The following is a 21,878-nucleotide window of genomic DNA, read 5'->3' on the forward strand; positions in this document are numbered from 1 at the left end:
CAGGTTATAATTTTCTTAACATACAGTTGAGAACTTATATCCATTAGCAAAGGCTGATTATGGGAGTGAAAATAATAGGTGAATAAAAGGTGGATGACAAAAAGAGAATTAGGTCATGAAATTAAAGGTTTTTGCAAATATCTCAATTTTATAAAAGGAAGCATGTAGCAGTTGCTATACTTCTAATTCCACAAACACTCCAAAGGCAAATGAGATTAACTGGACGAAGGCTAGTGTCTTGCCATGGCTTTAGGTAAGAAGTGATGTTGAGGCTGAATGCACAGTAAAAATGAAGAACTATTAGTGGTCTCACAAATAAAATTAAAGGGTGAATTTTTCAAAAGAATTCCAATTATTGAACAATTTCTATAGCAAGGAAAAGCTATAAAATTCTATACAAAAATCAAGGTAAAATTCTGAATATCTACAAAATAATATGGATACTATGAATAGACTTTTATTGTTCTTGTTTCTACACGCAATATGTGAAAACCAGTTAAATTCAATCATATCTTTTTAGTATACTTTTGCATTAAAACAATAAATTTCAATACATACCTACATAGTTTTATGGAGAGTTCTATGAGGAGTTCTATGAGGCAGAACTGCTAGAGCAGCAGTACCCAACCTTTTAGGCCCCAGGAACCAGTTTCATGGAAGACAATTTTTCCATGGACTGGGGTAGGAAGGAATGGGTTTGGGACGATTCAAGCACATCATATTTATTGCTCACTTTATTTCTATTATTGCATCAGCTCCACCTCAGATCATCAGCCATTAGATCTCAGGGGTTGGGGACCCCTGCGCTGAGGTCTGATACAGCTAGTCTCTTTTCTCCTTCTTTCCTAATTTAGCAAACTTCAAGCAACAAAATAGACAACACTTTGTGATGACAAATATGGCAGTTGCCACACAGGCCAGTAGGAACCCAATGACATCCAGAGAGTGGTACTGGAACCAGGTGAGGTCATGGATAGCTGGCCGCAAGTGCTTGGCTCCTTTGTGGCGCATGACAAACTCGATCCAGAAGACTGCTCTGTCCAAGGGCTTCATAGGCTGATCATGTTGAATGGCTGATAATCTCATCACATTCTCTTTGTAGCTGAAGGAAAATCAAACAGTTATCATTTATGGAATGAGCTATAATAGATAAATATGTGAAATTTTCTTGCAGATGGTAACAGAGTGCAACACAGAGTGGAAGAAAAACATAATTTTCTCTGAGGTGATTATTGAGGTATTAGCTTATGGGCTAGGATTTCTTAAATGCATAATGTTTCAAGCTGCAAAGAAAAGAAAGAAAATGGGGGAGAACAAGATTGTGTATTCTAAAGAATGGGATGAGCTGTCCCAAAGGGAAAGAAAAGAAAAGAAATTCATAATATGTTTGTCCAAAGTTTGAATCATCTCATAAAGAATTGTTAATGGACCTGATAGATGTATTTCAAATGTTATAATCTAGATATAGCAGGTAAATCAGTGATGAGGTTTGGAGACATGTTCAGACAATGCTGATCTTACATTAGTGAAGTGGTGGTTGAAAATGTGGAAGTAGATTGACTCAGTTTGATTCCTGTCTCTTACTTTGTTGGCTGCTTTTTTATTCTTTCTGTTCTTCAAATTTTTTAAAAAATTAATTTTATTAACATTTTAAAACTTTTTTATTTTTTAAACTTTTAATTTTACTTTGGAGGGCTCAATCATGATAGAATCTGTTTCTCAGTTTTTCATTGTACTATAAAATGTCTAGGAATAGTACCTTATCTAATTCTTTTGATAATATTGTATTGATTCTTAGAGGCATTCCTGGCATGCAGTAGACACTCAGTAAATGTTTACTAGTTTTGTTGTTCTGGTTCTTGTTCTAAAATTCTGGAGAAGGCTCAGCATTTTACTCTCAGGCATTGCAGACACACTTGTTTCTACTGCTGAAATGATGGCAGACTAACAGATAAGAAAGAAGGATAAAGAGATATAGCACATGAACTTTAAATCACAAAGTGCTATAACATGGCAATGTAGTAATAACAATGGAAGTAACTTTTCTCCCTTTACTGTCAAAAACACAGGAGGAGCACTGGGTTTTTGCAAAGACTGCAGTAATCCTGGAAATATATTTTTAATACAATAGGAATAGACTACAATAAAGAAGTTACTTAATATGTGTAAAGTAACACTGTTTTACTAAATACAACATGTAGCATATCATGAACAGTCAGTATATCTTCATTTTTGACCCCAACATTACATTATTAAAAATTAAAAAGACATACAAATATACTAGAGATATGTACATTTACATAAAAACAGCAAATGAAAGATTTGTTTCTTTAAAAAAAAGAAAAATAGTGCTTTTTATGCTGCTCACTTAGGACAATAGCTGTGCTAAAATTAAATTTAAATAACACTGCTTATAAAACACAAAATGATTTTTGCTGCTATTACTGACACATTCTCAAAATGTTTTCTTTACAAAGTCATTATGATAAAAAAGGGGGAATATATACATCATATTTGTGATATTAATATAATTGTGTCATTGGAATTCATGTATATCCTGAAGTGATTTAGAAATAAAGTATTTCTGTTTTCAGAAAATGTGGCTTTTAAATAGGAATATCCCAACATAACTATCTATTCCAAATAAGACAAAAACAAGCACAAGTAAAAGAACTCTGAAGATACTTACATTTATAAGCTGTATATACATAGTTGTAATTGAGTAAATTATAAAATTCTAGTTGTTTACCATTTATCAATGATGGGATCAAAATATTATTACAGACTAGCAGATACAGAAAACAATCTATTGGTTACCAGATTCGGGGTAGTAGAAACACACAGGTGGGGGAGTATAAGCTCAAGGAGGTGTTGTACAACACTGGAAATTTAGCCACTCTTTGGTAATTACTTTAAATGGAAAATAACCTTTAAAAATTGTGTAACATTTAAAAAAAAAGGAATATCCCAACATATGGGATTCCCCGGTGGCTCAGATGTAAAGAATCTGCCTGCAATGCAGAGACCTGGTTTGATCCCTGGATCAGCAAGATCCTCTGGAGAAGAGAATGGCTACCTATTCCCATGTTCTTGCCTGGAAAATTCCATTTACTGAGGAGTGATGGGATACAGTCTATGGGGTCCCAAAGAGTCGAACACAACTGAGAAACCAACACTTTCACTTTTTCATATCAACATACTCCTCCCGAGTCCATTATGTTTAGATTTATAATTCTTCCAAAGAAGACAAAATGACCACAGTAAAAACAACAACAACAACAACAACCCAAGAATACACCCACATTTATAAATAGTATATACATAGTTGAAACTGGGTAATTAGAAAGTTATAGCTGTTTATCATTTATCAGAGATGGAGTCAAAATATTAGCATAGAAAAGTTGGAAAATATAAATGTAATTAAAATTTGAAATGGATGATGTCATGATGGTTTAGTGAAAATAAACCATCTTTTAAGAGTTTAAAACATTTGAGAAGTTCACATGATGAAAGAAAGTGGGCAGATGAGTATCCATCGCATTCATGGTTCCCTACAATAACTTTGTTCTCAATGCTTCTTAATCCTTCTATTACCATTTCAGTGGTTCTTCTCATTCTAATGATTAAGTTTTCAACATTTCTCCACTATCTTTAAAACACTGACAAACTTTTTCCATAAAACCATGAAAAAATCTTAATGTGACATTCACAACCTGTTATTTTTGTCTATTTTCAAAACATTGAGCAAATCTTACACCTTCTTGTGCTTATGTCACTGCCTCCCTGGCCTTCAGATGAGAACTTCTCTAGAAGGATTAGCTAGTAAAGAAAGAAAAAAAGAAAGAAATATATATATATATACTCACGAAGGATTATTAATGACTTCCTTCAATGCGTTGAGCAAATCTCTTGTTGACATTGTTTCCAAGTCCAACCTGACAGCTGTTCCCTTGGATTTCATTCGAGCAATGTTATCAGCTTGATCAGCAAACAAAGGAGTGCCCACCATAGGGATCCCGTGATAGATGGCCTCATAAACACCATTGCTTCCACCGTGAGTTATAAAGGCTTTGGTTTTTGGATGGCCTAGGATTGAGTGAATTTCAGTAAGGTTATTAATTATAACTCAGAATAAAATGAGAAACTGGCATTATAAGGCACTGGATTGAGGAGTATCTTTTAGATAACAGATTATTACGCATATGAAAGTGCTTTTATTTGCTTTCAGAATTCAGAGAAGAAACGACTATGTCTGCTGAAGGAGTAAATGAAGGCTTTGTGAAAGAAGTGCTGAGTCACTTGAACGTCACAAATGAATCCAGGATCGGCAGGGGAACAACTTGAAAGAGCATTCTGGGTAAAAGAAACCACATGTGCAAAAAAAGAAGAGGACATGCCGGAATTTATTCACCTAAAGATACAGTGAAACCATTTAGCTTGATAGGAATGGTGTCAGGGGAAAAGAAGGATAATCGTAGTGGCACTGGAACCACAGGAAGGAAAAGCTAAATTTTACCATGAAATGTGTTATTGCTTCACAAAAATGATTGTGCCTTTTTTTTTTTTTTTACAGAAAATTGAGAGTCATTGGTAATGGCACAAGAGTTCTTTTCATGCTGTAAAGAGCAATATTGCATAGGAACCTGGAATGTCAGGTCCATGAATCAAGGCAAATTGGAAATGGCCAAACAGGAGATGCCAAGAGTGAATGTCGACATTCTAGGAATCAGCGAACTGAAATGGACTGGAATGGGTGAATTTAACTCAGATGACCATTATATCTACTACTGCGGGCAGGAATCCCTCAGAAGAAATGGAGTAGCCATCATGGTCAACAAAAGAGTCCGAAATGCAGTACTTGGATGCAATCTCAAAAACGACAGAATGATCTCTGTTCGTTTCCAAGGCAAACCATTCAATATCACAGTAATCCAAGTCTATGCCCCAAACAGTAACGCTGAGGAAGCTGAAGTTGAACGGTTCTATGAAGACCTACAAGACCTTTTAGAACTAATACCAAAGAAAGATGTCCTTTTCATTATAGGGGACTGGAATACAAAAGTAGGAAGTCAAGAAACATCTGGAGTAACAGGGAAATTTGGCCGTGGAATACGGAATGAAGCAGGGCAAAGACTAATAGAGTTTTGCCAAGAAAATGCACTGGTCATAACAAGCACCCTCTTCCAACAACACAAGAGAAGACTCTATACATGGACATCACCAGATGGTCAACACCAAAATCAGACTGATTATATTCTTTGCAGCCAAAGATGAAGAAGCTCTATACAGTCAGCAAAAACAAGACCAGGAGCTGACTGTGGCTCAGACCATGAACTCCATATTGCCAAATTCAGACTTAAATTGAAGAAAGTAGGGAAAACCACTACACCATTCAGGTATGACCTAAATCAAATCCCTTATGATTATACAGTGGAAGTGAGAAATAGATTTAAGGGCCTAGATCTGATAGATAGAGTGCTTGATGAACTATGGAATGAAGTTCATGACATTGTACAGGAGACAGGGATCAAGACCATCCCTGTGGAAAAGAAATGCAAAAAAGCAAAATGGCTGTCTGGGGAGGCCTTACAAATAGCTGTGAAAAGAAAAGAAGTGAAAAGCAAAGGAGAAAAGAAAGATACAAATATCTGAATGCAGAGTTACAAAGAATAGCAAGAAGAGATAAGAAAGCCTTCCTCAGCGATCAGTGCAAAGAAATAGAGGAAAACAAGAGAATGGGAAAGACTAGGGATCTCTTCAAGAAAATCAGAGATATCAAAGGGACATTTCATGCAAAGATGGGCTTGATAAAGGACAGAACTGGTATGGACCTAACAGAAGCAGAAGATATTAAGAAGAGATGGCAAGAATACACAGAAAAACTGTGCAAAAAAGATCTTCACGACCCAGATAATGATGATGGTGTGATCACTAACCTAGAGCCAGACATCCTGGAATGTGAAGTCAAGTGGGCCTTATAAAGCATCACTATGAACAAAGCTAGTGAAGGTGACGGAACTCCAGTTGAGCTATTTCAAATCCTGACAGATGATGCTGTGAAAGTGCTGCATTCAATATGCCAGCAAATTTGGAAAACTCAGCTGTGGCCACAGCACTGGAAAAGGTCAGTTTTCATTCCAATCCCAAAGAAAGGCAATGCCAAAGAATGCTCAAACTACAGCACAATTGCACTCCTCTTACGTGCTAGTAAAGTAATGCTCAAAATTCTCCAAGCCAGGCTTCAGCAATATGTGAACCGTGAACTTCCTGATGTTCAAGCTGGTTTTAGAAAAGACAGAGGAACCAGAGATCAAATTGCCAACATCCGCTGGATCATAGAAAAACCAAGAGAGTTCCAGAAAAGCATCTATTTCTGCTTTATTGACTATGCCAAAGCCTTTGACTGTGTGGGTCACAATAAACTGTGGAAAATTCTGAAAGAGATGGGAATACCAGACCACCTGACCTGTCTCTTGAGAAATTTGTATGCAGGTCAGGAAGCAAAAGTTAGAACTGGACATGGAACAACAGACTGGTTCCAAATAGGAAAAGGAGTTCGTCAAGGCTGTATATTGTCACCCTGTTTATTTAACTTCTATGCAGAGTACATCATGAGAAACGCTGGACTGGAAGAAACACAAGCTGGAATCAAGATTGCCGGGAGAAATATCAATAAGCTGAGATATGCAGATGACGCCACCCTTATGGCAGAAAGGGAAGAGGAACTACAAAGCCTCTTGATGAAAATGAAAGTGGAGAGTGAAAATGTTGGCTTAAAGCTCAACATTCAGAAAACGAAGATCATGGCATCTGGTCCCACCACTTCATGGGAAGTAGATGGAGAAACAGTGGAAACAGTGTCAGACTATATTTTTCGGGGTTCCAAAATCGCTGCAGATGGTGACTGCAGCCATGGAATTAAAAGACGCTTACTCCTTGGAAGGAAAGTTGTGACCAACCTAGATAGCATATTCAAAAGCAGAGACATTGCTTTGCCACCAAATGTTCGTCTAGTTAAGGCTATGATTTTTCCTGTTGTCATGTATGAATGTGAGAGTTGGACTGTGAAGAAGGCTGAGCGCCGAAAAATTGATGCTTTTGAACTGTGGTGTTGGAGAAGACTCTTGAGAGTCCCTTGGACTGCAAGGAGATCCAACCAGTCCATTCTGAAGGAGATCAGCCCTGGGATTTCTTTGGAAGGAATGATGCTAAAGCTGAAACTCCAGTACTTTGGCCACCTCATGCGAAGAGTTGACTCATTGGAAAAGACTCTGATGCTGGGAGGGATTGGGCCAGGAGGAGAAGGGGACGACAGAGGAGGAGATGGTTGGATGGCATCGCCGACTCGATGGACGTGAGTCTGAGTGAACTCCGGGAGTTGGTGATAGACAGGGAGGCCTGGCGTGCTGCGATTCATGGGGTCGCAAAGAGTCAGACACGACTGAGCCACTGATCTGATCTGAACATACCTCTACAGAATGGAAATGATGAGTATAATGAAAGAATTCAGAGACAGAACAACAATCCAGGAAGTTATTGAAAAGTTCACTGCGAGAAGTAATTACAGCTAAAGTAAAGATTCTGGCTGTAAGGGATGTGACTACGTAGAATAAACTGACAACTTTTATATGTTCTCCTTTTTTTCTCATAGCAAAGACAATTATAATAGACTAGTAAAGTTTTCTTTTTCAGTGTTTCAATAATTGCTTTCTAAGTGTGTTTCCTGTTGAAGCACTCTCACTCTGCTTGGCTGTTACTCATATTTTCATTATTTGTTCTGACAAGTCTCACCAAGAAGGTCATTCTGGGGAAGCCATTTATACAACCGGGTGTTGGGTCTTAAGGTATCTGGTTTTTTGCCATCATATCTCCATAGCACCTGTTAAAAGCAAAGGAAATACCTTATTCTATGAGTTGAACTTCCAAGTTATAATAATAATTTCTAAATTGACTAAGATACATATAATTACATATCGTCCATATGACATGTAAGGAAATGAAGACATGTTAAGTAATGGCAACTAGTAATAGAAGGACATACATAGGAATTCCTACATTTGATGTATTAATTATGTACACATGATGGCAGAGACAGGTGAGATTTTCAATGATCAATTCAAATATTTAAAAAAAAAAACTGTTTTATTGTTGCTTTTCAGTCACTAAATTGTGTCCAACTCTTTGCATCCCATGGACTGCAGCATGCTAGGCTTTCCTGTCCTTCACTATCTCTCAGAAGTTGCTCATATTCATATCTATTGATTCAGTGTTGCTATCCAACCAACTCATCCTCTGTCACTCCCTTTTCCTCCTGCCCTTAATCTTTCTCAGCATCAAGGTCTTCTTCAATGAGTCATCTCTTTGCATCAGATGGCCAAGGTATTGGAGCTTCAGCTTCAGCATCAGTCCTTCCAATGAATATTCAAGGTTGATTAACTTAGGATTGACTGGTTTGATCCTGCAGTCCAGGGGACTCTCAAGAGTCTTCTCCAGCACCACAATTCAAAAGCAACAATTCTTTGGCCATCAGCCTTCTTTATGGTCCAACTCTCACATCCATACACGACTACTGAAAAAGCATAGCTTTGACTATATGGACTTTTCCGGGCAAGTGCTGCTTTGCTTTTTAGAACACTGTCTGTGTTTGTCATAGCTTTTCTTCCATGGATAGGTGGTTTTGTTTCCAATACAACAAGCCAGTGGCAGATTACACATAACCTACACATTCATTTGCTTTCTTTATATGCTAGTGCTCATTTTCAAATTTGATATTCAGTGATTTATTTATTTTTGACTGTTGTAAAAGAGTTTACTTATATCAAGTAGTTAAAAGGGGAAGTTATTTATTAGAATTTTATACATTTTGATTATAGAGAGGAAAAAGTATGCAGTCAATCACCTAAGATAAATATTTTGGCTTATTTATAATTTATTAATCCCCTTCATAGATCACAGCCTTGTCATGGTAAAGGGGCTTGTGTAACTCAATGAAGCTATGAGCCATACTCTGCAGGGCTGCCCAAGGGCAGATGGGTCATAGTGGAGTGTTCTGACAAGCTGTGGTCCACTGGAGGAGGGAATGGACAACCACTCCACTATCTTTGCCATGAGAACCACATGAACAGTATGAAAAAGCAAAGATATATGACACTGGAAGATGGGTTCTCCAGGTCAGAATGTGTCCAATATGCTGTTGAGGAAGAGTGGAGGGCAATTACTAACAGTTCCAGAAAGAATGAAGTGACTGGGCCAATGAAGAAATGATGCTCAGTTGTGGATGTGTCTGGTGGTGAAAATATGATGCTGTAAAGAACATAAGATCCTGGAATGTTAGGCCAATGAAATTAAGGTAATTGGACATGGTCAAGCAGGAGATGGCAAGAGTGAATATCAGCATCTTAGGAATCCATGAACTAAAATGAACAAGTTCAATGAATTTAATTCAGATGACTATTGTATCTACTACTGTGGTTAAGAATTTCTTAGAAGAAATGGAGTAGCTCTCACAGTCAACAAAGAGTTCTGAAATGCAGTGCTTGGGTGCAATCTCAAAAACAACAGAATGATCTTGGTTCATTTCCAAGGCAAACCATTCACATCACAGTAATCCAGGTCTATGCCCCAGCCACTATTGCTGAAGAATGATTCAGCAAGACCCACAAGACCTTCTAGGATTAACACTAAAAAAAAAAAAAAAAAAAAATAATGAAGAAGAAGAAGTCTTTTTCATCATAGGGATTGGAATGTAAAAGTAAGAAGTTAAGAGATATCTCGGGTAACAGGCAAGTTTGGCCTTGTAGTACTAAAAGAAGCAGGCAAAGGCTAACAGACTTTAGTCAAGAGAACACACTGGTCATAGTAAACATCCTTTTCCAACAACTGATGACTCTATACATGGGCATCACCAGATGGTCAATACCAAAATCAGATTGATTATATTCTTTACAGCCAAAGATGGAGACGCTCTATACAGTCAGCAAAATAAGACCTGAAGTTGACTGTGGTTCAGATCATGAGCACCTGAGTGCAAAATTCAGATTTGAATTGAAGAGAGACTTAAATTGATAGTGGGGAAAACTGCTAGCCATTCAGGTATGACAGAAATCAAATCCCATATAATCACACAGTGGAGGTGATGAATAGATTCAAGGGATTATATCTGGTATACATAGTGCCTGAAGAACTGTGGATAGAGGTGTGTAACACTGTACAGGAGGCAGTGATCAAAACAACCCCAAAGAAAATGAAATGCCAGAAGACAAAGTGGTTATCTGAGGAGGCTTTATAAATAATGCAGAAAAGAAGGGGAGTGAAAGCCAAGGGAGAAAGGGAAAGAAAAATATATTCAACTGAATGCAGAATTTCAGAGGAGAGATAGGAGAGATAAGAAGGCCTTCTTAAGTGAACAATGCAAAGAAATAGAGAAACCAATGGGATGTGAAAGACTAGAGATCTCTTCAAGTAAATTAGAGATCCCAAGGGATCATTTCATGAAAAGATGGGCACAATAAAGGACAGAAATGGTATGGACCCAACAGAAGCAGAAGATATTAAGAAGAGGTGGCAAGAATACAAGGAACTATACAAAAGAGGTCTTAGTAACCTGGACAACTAGGAAGGTGTGGTCACTCATAGAGCCACACATCTTGGAGTGTGAAGAAAATGGGACCCTAGGAAGTATTACTATGAAGAAAGCTAGTGGAATTTAGCTAAGGTATTTCAAATCCAAAAAGATGATACTGTTAAAGTGCTGCACTCAGTATGCCAGCAAATTTAGAAGACACAGCAGTGGCCACAGGACTGGAAAAGGTCAGTTTTCATTCCAAACCCAAAGATGGGTAATGCCAAAGAATGATCAAACTACTGTAAAATTATGTTCCTTTCACATGCTAGCAAGGAAATACTCAAAAATCATTTAGCTCAGCCTGAGCAGTACATGAACCAAGATTTTCCAGATGTGCTATCTGGGTTTAGAAAAGGCAGAAGAACCAGAGATCAAATTGCCATCATTCATTAGATCATAGAAAAATCAAGAGAATTCCAGAAAAACATCTACTTCTGCTTCATTGACTATGCTAACCTATATGCAGGTCAGGAAGCAACAGTTAGAACTGGACATGGAACAACAGACTGGTTCCAAATAGGAAAAGGAGTACATCAAGGCTGTATACTATCACCATGCTTATTTAACTTATATGCAGAGTACATCAGGAGAAACGCTGAGCTGGAAGAAACACAAGCTGGAATCAAGATTGCCGGGAGAAATATCAATAACCTCAGATATGCAGATGACATCACTCTTGTGGCAGAAAGTAAAGAGGAACTAAAAAGCCTCTTGATGAAAGTGAAAGAGGAGAGTGAAAAAGTTGGCTTAAAGTTCAACATTCAGAAAACGAAGATCATGGCATCTGGTCCCATCACTTCATGGGAAATAGATGGGGAAACAGTGGAAACAGTGCCAGACTTTATTTTCTGGGGCTCCAAAATCACTGCAGATGGTGACTGTAGCCATGAGTTTAAAAGACGCTTACTGCTTGGAAGGAAAGTTATGATCAACCTAGACAGCAATATTGAAAAGCAGAGACATTACTTTGCCAACAAATGTCCGTGTAGTCAAGGCTATGATTTTTCCATTAGTCATGTATGGATGTGAGAGTTGGACTGTGAAGAAAGCTGAGTGCAAAAGAATTAATGCTTGTGAACTGTGGTGTTGGAGAAGACTTTTTTTTTTTTTTTTTTTTTTACAGTATTGTATTGGTTTTGCCATGCATGAGGAGAAGGGGACAACAGAGGATGAGATGGCTGGATGGCAACATCGACTCGATTGACATGAGTCTGAGTGAACTCCGGGAGTTGGTGATGGACAGGGAGGCCTGGAGTGCTGCAATTTATGGAGTCTCAAAGAGTCGGACATGACTGAGTGACTGAACTGAACTGAAAGAGACTCTTGATGAGGGTGAAAAATGAAAGTGAAAAAGCTGTCTTAAAACTCAGCATTCAAAACAATAATTTCATGGCATCTGGTCCCATCACTTCATGGCAAATACGTGGGGAAAATGTGGAAGCTGTGACATATTTTATCTTCTTGGGCTCCAAAATCATTGTGGATGGTGACTTCAGCAATGAAATGAAAAGACACTTGCTTCTTGGAAGAAAAGCTATGACAAATCTAGATAAAGTATTAAAAGCAGAGACATCACTCTGCCAAAAGAGGTCCGTATAATCAAAGCTATATTTTTTTCCAGTAATCATGTATGGATATGAGAGATGGACAGTAAAGAATATTAGGTAGGGCAAGATAAGGTGAAGTCACTCAGTCGTGTCCGAATCTTCATGGCCCCACGGACTGGGCCTTACCAGGCTTCTGTATCCATGAGATTTTCCAGGCAAGAGTACCCAAGTGGATTGCCATTTCCTTCTTCAGAGGATCTTCCCGACCCAGGGATAGAACCCAGGTCTCTTGCATTATAGGCATACGCTTTACCGTCTGAGCCACTGGGGAAGTCCTTAAAGAAGGTTAAGCACTGAAGAATTGATACTTTTGAATTGTGGTACTGGAGAATATTCTTGAGAATCCCTTGAATGGCAAGGACATCAAACCAGTCAATCCTAAATGAAACCAATCGTGAATATTCATTGGAAGTACTGATGCTGAAGTTCCAATACTCTGGCCACCTGATAACTCATTGGAAAGACCCTGATCTGGGAAAGGTTGAAGGCAAAAGGACAAGGGCTGACAGAGGATGACATGGTTAGATAGCATCACTAAATCGATGGACATGACTCTGGGCAAACCCTGGGTAATAGTGAAGGACAGGGGAGCCTAGCATGCTGTAGTCCATGGGATTGCAATGATTCAGATGACTTAATGTCTAAACAACAGCATAATTTTTTAATAATAAGTTAATCAGTGCTGCTGAAGAAGTATGTTCTCTTAAATTACAAATTATTAAGCCCTACTTTCAAAAACAATGAAAAGTGAAATTGTTTGACTTGAATCAATATTGCATGACTACCTTTATTGTTAAAATTTAACTCCCGAGAGCATCTAAATGTGTGTTGTGTCCTCAGAAGTCCTTCAAAGAAAAGGAACAAGCGACAAAGCAGAATTTACTGGTTAATCTTACTGCTCATGCTAACATTGTATTAATAATACCAAAATTCACATTGTGTCTCTTAAATATCATTCTTTTTGATTACTATGTTGAGTAATTAAAATTATTATGGATCAAAGGCACTCCCTGTACTGCCGTAGCACCTGCCATGTATATTTTGGTTTATATATACACATATATATGTATATATATGAGATAAATTGCTGCTATCATATTATTTACCTTTCTGATAGAAAATGTCGAAGATCAGATCTTTACAGAGTTTAACAGACTTATTAAAGAGTTGTCCATGATTAAGTTATTGTATCTACCTTTTGTGGAATTTGAGCGAAGGCTGATGCAATCACCTTGGCTCTGTCTTCTGACATGTTACTGACCATTGACCCCAAAGAAAACACCACAATACCATTTTCTCCAGAGCTCTGCACAAACTCTTCCATTTCCTGTGAAAAAAGAATGTGCCCATCACAAAAGAGCAGCAGCATAACAGACATTATTGAAGGGATTGCTACAAGCAACTAAAGAGAGAAAATCAGAAATTGTCTTGAGATATCAGAGTAGTGATTTCTTACAAAAATATTGTGGTAAGATACACATGGCATAAAATTTACTTCTTAATTGTTCCTAAGTGTGTAGTATAGTAGTGTTAAGTATACTCAAATTGTGCAACCAATCTCCAGAATTTTTTCATCTGACAAAACTGGAAGTCTATAATCATTAAGAAATTCTACTTTCCTCTTTCTCTAGCCTTTGGCAAGTTTCATTCTACTCTGTTTCTACAAATGAGATTAGTCTGGATACTTCTTAAAAGTTGAATTGCACAGTATTTTTTTTTTTCTGACTAGTTATTTTCACTTAATGTAAGGTTCATTCATGCTGTGACGTGTCAGAATTTCCTTTTAAAGGTGAGTAATATTCCATTGTTTGTATACATGACATTTTGTTTATTGCTTCCTCTGTTGATGGACATTTGGGTTGCTTCAACCTCTTGGCTCCTGTGAATAGAGCTTTCATGCATATGTTGTACAGTATCTCATTGGGAGCCTAATTTCAATTATTCTGGATATAAACCCAGAAAAGGAATTTCTGAGCTATATGTGTAGACAGGTTTTATATTAGAAAGTTCACATTATTCTTTTCACATACTATACAGTTAGCTAACAGAGTGATTTCCCTCTCTCACCCGCCCCACTCCCCCAATTTTCTTGAACATGTTAACTTCACATCTTGGACTTTGGTCAGTTGTACCTATAAATATTCAACACTAAAAAATCATTAAAAATTTTTTTTGCGGAACTTTATATTGTTTTTTATAATGATGCCTTTTTTTTTTTTTTTTTAACATTTTTCATCCTTGAGATCCTGGGAAAAGAATGGGTGATATGAGGTCAATTTCTTCCATTATATATATTTGTGCAATGTGTTTCTGTATAAGCAGGAAATAAGATAGAGCCAGTACTCAGTACAAGGAGGTACTATTAAACTATATTATCCTCAGACTCTTCATTAATCTTGATGTTAATTACTAACATAGATTCTTGGAAGGAAGTTACTTTCCAGATTCAACTTGCTTTGGTTCTTTGTTATTATAATTCTGCTAACTTATTTATTCCAGACATACTTTTTGAGAATTATTTAGATTATTCATTAATATTTTGTTTCCTGACTATGAGCACTATGAAAAAAAATATGATCTGAATCACTTTATGTCATTCATTCAGCTCTGTAATCCTATTCTTCACCTTAAACTTTGTCATAATGACTTGAGGAGTCAAGTATTATAGTTTAGAAGTTGTATGAAATAGTTCTGTGAGTTCTATTTATAATCCAAAGTTACCCTTGCATAGTTACTTATTTGAGTGACCGTATTGCTGTGTTTCTTTACATATGATGCCTTTGTCCTGAACTTGCATAATTAATGTCACAGATGGATGTGCTATGTCTAACTGTGGTGAAGAACCTTCAATATGACTTCAATGAGTCCCCCTGGGAGCACCTGCTCCACAGAGGAAGAGGTGCCCAGAGCTTTCTGCAAAACAGGTCTGGTCAGCTTTTGAGTAATTCACTTCTAACTAAATAAAGCTCCTGGTGAATCTGTATTTGCCTGGAATTGTTTTTGAATTATTTTGCTTTGTGGTCCTTGATCCTTTCTGATTAAAAAAAAAGTTACTTTCTATACCAGAATAATTCCAAATTTTAAATGGCAACCCACCCCAATATTCCTGCCTGGGATATCTGATCGACAGAGGAGACTGGCTGGCTATAGTTCACAGGGTCACGAAGAGTCAGACATGACTGAGCATGTATGCATATTCACTATTCTGTACCTGAGATCTCTAGTATTTATTTACTAAGAAATGCAAATTTGTATCCTTAAACAACATTTCTCCTGTTCTTCCACCTCTCAGTCCTGGCAACTACCATATTACTCTCTGTTATTACAAGTTTGGCATTTTTAGATTTCATATACATGTGATATCTTACAGTACTTGTCCTTCTCTGTCTTTTCTAAAAGATAAACAAAATAGAAAACCTTTAGTTAGACTAGTCAAGAAAAAAAGTGACTCAAATAAATAAGATTAGAAATGAAATGGAGACATTACAACTGATACTTAAAAATTAGATAGGATCCCAAGACTACCATGAATAATTATAAGCTAAGAAATTATTAATACATATATGAGAAGAATGGAGAACTTAAAAACAGAACCTACCAAGACTGAATCAGGAAGAAGTAGAAAATCTGAACAGTCCTAATAAGTAAAGAAATTGAATTGGTAATCAAAAACTTATCAACACACAAAGGGCCCAGGGCCTGATGGCTTCACTGATGTATTCTATGAAATATTATAGAATAATTAATGCCAGTTCTTCAAAAATCTTTAAAAATTAAAGAGGAGGGTAGGAACATTTCCAAACTCATCCTACAAGGTCATCACCACGATCATGATACCAAATAGATAAGGACATTGCAAGGAGATAAAACTAAAGTCAATATCCATATTGAATATTGATGCAAAAATTCTCAACAAAATATCAACAAGCCAAATTCAAGAGCACATTAAAAGAATTATATACTAAGACCAAGTGAGATTTATCTTTGTGATGCAAAATAGAATGAACTATAAAATAAGTTGATTATCTCAACAGATGTCCAAAAAACATTTGACAAGATATGACATTCTTTTATGATAAAACCCTCAACATATAGGGTATGAATGAACATATAATAAAGAACATATATAAAAAACCCAAAACTAACATTATACTCAACAGAGAACATTTGAAAGCTTTTTCTCTAATCAGAAACAAAATAAGGATGCCTAATCCCGCTATATAGAATTCAGTTTCATTACTTTGTACTATAATGAGACATCTGAAAAAAAAACTATCCCATTCACAACAGCATCAAAAGCAAGAAAATACCTAGAAATAAATTTAATCAGTGAAGTGAAAGATCTGTACAGTGATAACTATAAGAAATTGTAAGAAATAGAAGAAAACACAAATAAATGGAAAGGCATCATGTGACATGGACCGGAAGAATAATACTGTTAAAATGTTGACATTATCAAAACCCAAAAGAATCACACCTTGAAATTTCATATTTACCACAAAGTTTCAATATTTCAAATAATAGTGTACTGGCCCCCAAATAGACACATAGACCATGGAACAGCATACAGGGTTCAACTAATATTCAACAAGGGAGCAGGGGAGACAAGAACACCAATTGTGGAAATATTAGTCACTTTCTTTTCTGAGAAAACTGGATAAACATATGAAAAAACCAAAAAAGCAAAAAACGAGACCTCTATCTTATACCACTCATAAAAACAACTCGAATCAATGACTTAAACATAAGACCAGATACCATAACATCCCTGAAAGAAAATATAAGGATGAAACTCCTTGGCACTGGTCTTGAAAACGATGTTTTTATATATGACATCAAGACCACAACAAAAGGAAAAAATCACAAGTGGGACTACAACAAGCTTAAAAGCTTCTGCACAGCAAAAGAAATAATCAACAAGACGAAAATGCGATCTACAGAATGGAAGAAAAGTTTTGTAACCATATATTGAATGAGGGGTTGAGATCCAGAATATATGCACAACTAATACAACAAAATTCAATTAAAGAATGGGCAGATGAACAAAATAGACACTTGACAAAGAAGATTTCCAAATGGTCACCAGGTATAGGAAAAGGTACTCAACATCAGTAATCATCAGGGAAATGTATTTCAAAATCACAATCAGATATTACCTCACCCTTATTAGAAAGTCTATAACCAAGAAGAGAAAAGTGTTGTGAGAATGTGGAGAAAAGTGAATGCTTGTACACTCTCAGTGGGAATGTAAATTGGTTTAGCCCTTATGGAACATAAATTGAAGGTTCCTAAAACAATTAAAGATAGATCTATTGTATGATCCAGCAATTCTACTTCTGGGTATACAGTCAAAGGAAATAAAAACAGGATATTGAAGAGGTATATGTGCTCCATGTTGACTGCAGCATTATTCACAATTAGCTAAGGGAAGAAACTTAAGTGCCCACCAATGGATGAATTATTTAAAGATGTTTCATAGATACAGAGAAATGCACACACACACACACACACACACACACACAAACAGACACACGTGCTCAGAATGAAATGTCATTCACCCATGAGAAAGATGGAAATCCTGCCATTTTCGACAACATGGGTGGACCTTGAAGACATTATGCTAAAATGTGTGCTGTCATTTTAATCCTTACTCTATCCTATTATCAAATAATACACTATGATATATATCCTGAAAATTGTAATTCTAGCTTATGCTTTTTTAATCTTCAAGAAAACTGTGATCTTATTATATTTGTTATTTTCTAAGTAAATATTTTATTGTATCTGATTTAGCATAATCAAGCATTTCCTAGTGGCTCAGATGGTAAAGAATCTGCCTGGAGTGCAGGAAACCAGGATTTGATCCCTGGGTCGAGAAGATCCCCTGGAGAAGGGAATAGCTGCCTACTCCAGTATTTTTGCATGGAGATCCCATGGACAGAGGAGCCTGGTGGGCTACAGTCATAGTGTCACAAAAAGTCAGACATGATTGAAGTGACTTAGCAGCAGCAGCATTTAATATAAACTTTTGTAATGTTAGGAATTTTTAAGGTTTTCACGATCAGATGAAGAAGATGAAATACTAAAGTATTTTTGTAGGTTTTAAGGCTTTTCACCACAGCACTAGCTAAAATAAATGCCTATTTCCAACAATATAAATGAATGTACATATAAATGTATGTTTTTATTCCCAACCCAGAGATTTATTTAAATTTATTTAAAGTGAATCGTCCTGATTCATGTCAATGTATGGCAAAACCCACCACAATAATGTAAAGTAATTATCCCCCAATTAAAATAAATTAATTAATTTAAAATAAAGGAAAAAATGAGTTAATGTGATATCTCTGTGAACACCGTACTCTAGTTTTCACTCATTATTGTCTATATCTAGCAATAATCTGCTAAATGGTCTCTTCTTACACTTCACCATTTACAGTCCAACCCAGTGACTACATCTTGCTTTTAATTTTTAAATAATATATGACTATCTCTTTCTCAGGGCTTTAGTCATAGCTCAGTCGGTAAAGAGTCTGCCTGCAATGCAGGAGACCTGGGTTCAATTCCTGGGTTGGGAAGATCCTCTGGAGAAGGAAATGGTAACCCGCTCCAGTATTCACACTGGAGAATCCCATGGACAGAGGAGCCTAGCAGTCTACAGTCCATGTGACTGCAAGAGTCGGACACAACTTAGAGACTAAACCACCGCCGTCATCTCTTCCTTTCTTAATCCTTTCACTATTCTTCCCAATGGCCCTACTAGATGTTTCAAATGTTTATAATTATCTGTTTCCAACTTACCTCTACAGCATCATCTTCTTCTTTATTCAGCCTTTTTCTATCTAGACTAAACTTGGACTTTGGGCAACTGTCATTACTATTCCACCTACCTTTCTTTTATATCTTCTTCCAACTGAGCTAAGAGGGAAGCCCATATCTTCTTCCACCCCTGCCCTATTCCTCTGTTTATTCCTGAGCATCCTTCAGATCTCCTAATTATCTATGGATCAGAGATACTTTATATGATTCATGCTGAATATTTCTTTAGCACTCTGGTCTTGCCATATTATAACATTTTTTACAACTTGATTGTGTTTTATCATTCCAGGTGGACTGTCAGGTGGTAGAAACTGTGCCTACACCACTTGCCTATATTAGCACTCACTTCTGGAATATGCTATATACAAAATTATCCTCTAATAATGATAATACAATTATAATGTAACTTATTATAGTGAGATAGGATGACTGGGTGGCATCACCAGGTGATAATGTAACTATTATTATTGATACAAAATATATATTTTTATATAAAAATATGTGTCCTTTAATGAATGATGCTTCTCTATGTGTTGAATAATGAAATTGTAATTTAATTGATGTATTTTCAAAGTGTCCCATGTTCTCTAGTTTATTCTGTAATGATAATGAAATTCAGATAGTTGTGTTGATACAGAAATACATCACTTTCTAGGTGGAAGGTCACTTTATCCAGGTTCCCATATCTGACTACCTGTAATCAAACGTTCTAAATAAACAATACAGAATGTTCCTATTGAAAACACAGAGTTCACAAAGAACAACAAGGAGGAGTAGGTGACCTTAGGCAGGGGCTTGGCAGGTTTGCAGTGGAGCCCTCCAACAAATTCAACATTTGGTAGTTGTGGACGAGGAAATGAAAAATCCCAGTAGCTTCGAATGAGCCACATATCAGCTTTCCCCATTGTCTCTGATAAGGTAGTAGGTCTTCCTGAAAGTAAAAAGAAAAACAACAACAAATGTTTGATCAAATGAGACTACTGTCATGTGTGTATATAAGATAATTTTTGTAAAGGAACTTGGGATGTTGTGGCCAAGATGTTTGAATGTGTCTGTTGCTTGATAAATATATACCGTAGCATAGTATAGGATAATAAAGTATATCTGGAATACATCTGTTTCTACACAAGCAGAAACAATTTCTAAAAGCTAACTGGATACTTATACTACAAATATGTGTATAACTCTCCATGTACATGTCTTCATCTATCAAGACAGTTTATGAGATTCGTAATGACTTTAAGTTAAAAAAAGAAGTTTTGTAAGTTGGATAGTCACTTGCAGATGTCCTGGGTACTTCAGTCTGTGGTAAATGACTTCCTGGTATCTGATATGAGTAATGGGCTTTACCCTACCCTATAATTTAAGTGTTTGCATAATATTTGTTAGATTGAGGGTCATTTCATATTTTTATTTCACTGTTTCACTTATTTGAGATAAATTTTTGTGAATTTCTATTTAGACAAACTCAACTTCCAAGGCACTAGGATAAATATGAGTTAATGCTACCAACTACAAACATGACTTACCTAGTAGTTTGGTTGCTAAGTGGTAACTGACTCTTTCAACTCCGTGGACTATAGCTCAACAGGCTTCCCTATCCATGGGATTTCACAGGCAAAAACACTGGAATGGAATGCCATTTCCTTTTCCAAGGGATCTTCCTGACCAAAGGATAAAACCTGTGTCTCCTGCATTGGCAGGTAGATTCTTTACCACACTGAGCTATCAGGAAGCCCAACTTACCTAGTACTTCACTGTAAAACTGATTCCACTTCTTCTCTTTGTATGTCATAAAGAAAAGGTCAAAGTAAAGTGCATATAACATATTTTTTATCCTCTCTAAGAATGTCATGCGATCACTTAATTCTGAAAACATAACAGGTACATAAGATGGTGGGAATGGAAGTCTTCCGCTCTTCTTCTCAATTATGTGGCCAGGTGAGGTGTAATGACTGTACACAAATGGTATTTTAAGTAATTCAGCCAGCAATTCACCACAGGGTCCAACAGCATCTGCAATAAGGATATCAAACCTTGATTCCTGCAGTTTTGTCATTAATTTCTTGTTGGAAACAGCATCTTCACACATACGTAAAGCAATATCAAAAAATTCCCAAAATACATTTTTCACTGTTGAAAGATAGGACCAAAAGGAATCTTTTGCCACATATGTCAGTTCCTCAAGAATACGTTCCATAAAATTCTCATAATCACTTTTTGTTAAAGATACAGGAAAAGTCTCAAATTTCATAGTAGATGGTTTGCTGGAATTAGGAATAGTGGAAGCTGAAGATATCAGAACAGTCACCTCATGACCCCTCGTGACGAGTTCCTCCAGAATTGTCTTTATATTCAACCAGTGACTAAATTCCACTGGCCATACCAGCACCTTTCCACAACTCCCACCGCTAAAGTAGCAAGTCAGCTGTAGCAGCAGCAGAAGCGAGAGCCTTTTCATAGACATGTTGCTCATATGCAGTCCTTTAAAATTAATTACTGTAAACTTTTGCTATTGCTCAGGCTTATATCCAGAAGTCATCAACCAGAAGTTAAAGTATAACTCCTATTCCTTAAAAAAGTAGATTACATGAATAGTCAGCAGATGTGGAAATCAAGTGAAAAGGCAAAGTGCAGAACACTTCGAGATTATACAGTGTGTTTAGTATTCATTTGCCAGTGCTGTCACCCATCTTGTACACACACATCAATTATATTCTGTGAGAAAGAAGACTAACTAGTGTAAAACAATAGCAAGTGAGAGGCTCTTGAGTCTGCAGTCGCTTTGACACAGAATTAGAGATAAGGTGACATCAACAAGGTAGAGG

General features: G+C 36.6%; 1 protein-coding gene across 2 annotated transcripts; it reads right to left on the minus strand.

The window, feature by feature from the left end:
- Positions 1-435: 435 nt before the first annotated feature.
- On the minus strand, positions 436-21,555 carry LOC109560522 (UDP-glucuronosyltransferase 2B4-like). Of its 2 annotated transcripts, XM_019962842.2 has the most exons (6): positions 20,797-21,555; positions 19,833-19,981; positions 13,427-13,558; positions 7,792-7,879; positions 3,867-4,086; positions 436-1,102 (listed from the first exon to the last, which is right to left on the minus strand). In XM_019962842.2, the coding sequence occupies exons 1-6, from the start codon at positions 21,524-21,526 to the stop codon at positions 823-825; spliced, it is 1,599 nt and encodes a 532-aa protein (XP_019818401.2). In that variant the 5' UTR covers positions 21,527-21,555; the 3' UTR covers positions 436-822. The 2 variants fall into 2 exon arrangements, with proteins under 2 accessions (XP_019818401.2, XP_019818402.2); XM_019962843.2 differs by lacking the exon at positions 13,427-13,558.
- Between the last annotated feature and the right edge of the window lie 323 nt (positions 21,556-21,878).

The sequence above is a fragment of the Bos indicus genome, chromosome 6 (assembly GCF_029378745.1).
Source record: "Bos indicus isolate NIAB-ARS_2022 breed Sahiwal x Tharparkar chromosome 6, NIAB-ARS_B.indTharparkar_mat_pri_1.0, whole genome shotgun sequence".
Classification (NCBI taxonomy): domain Eukaryota; kingdom Metazoa; phylum Chordata; class Mammalia; order Artiodactyla; family Bovidae; genus Bos; species Bos indicus.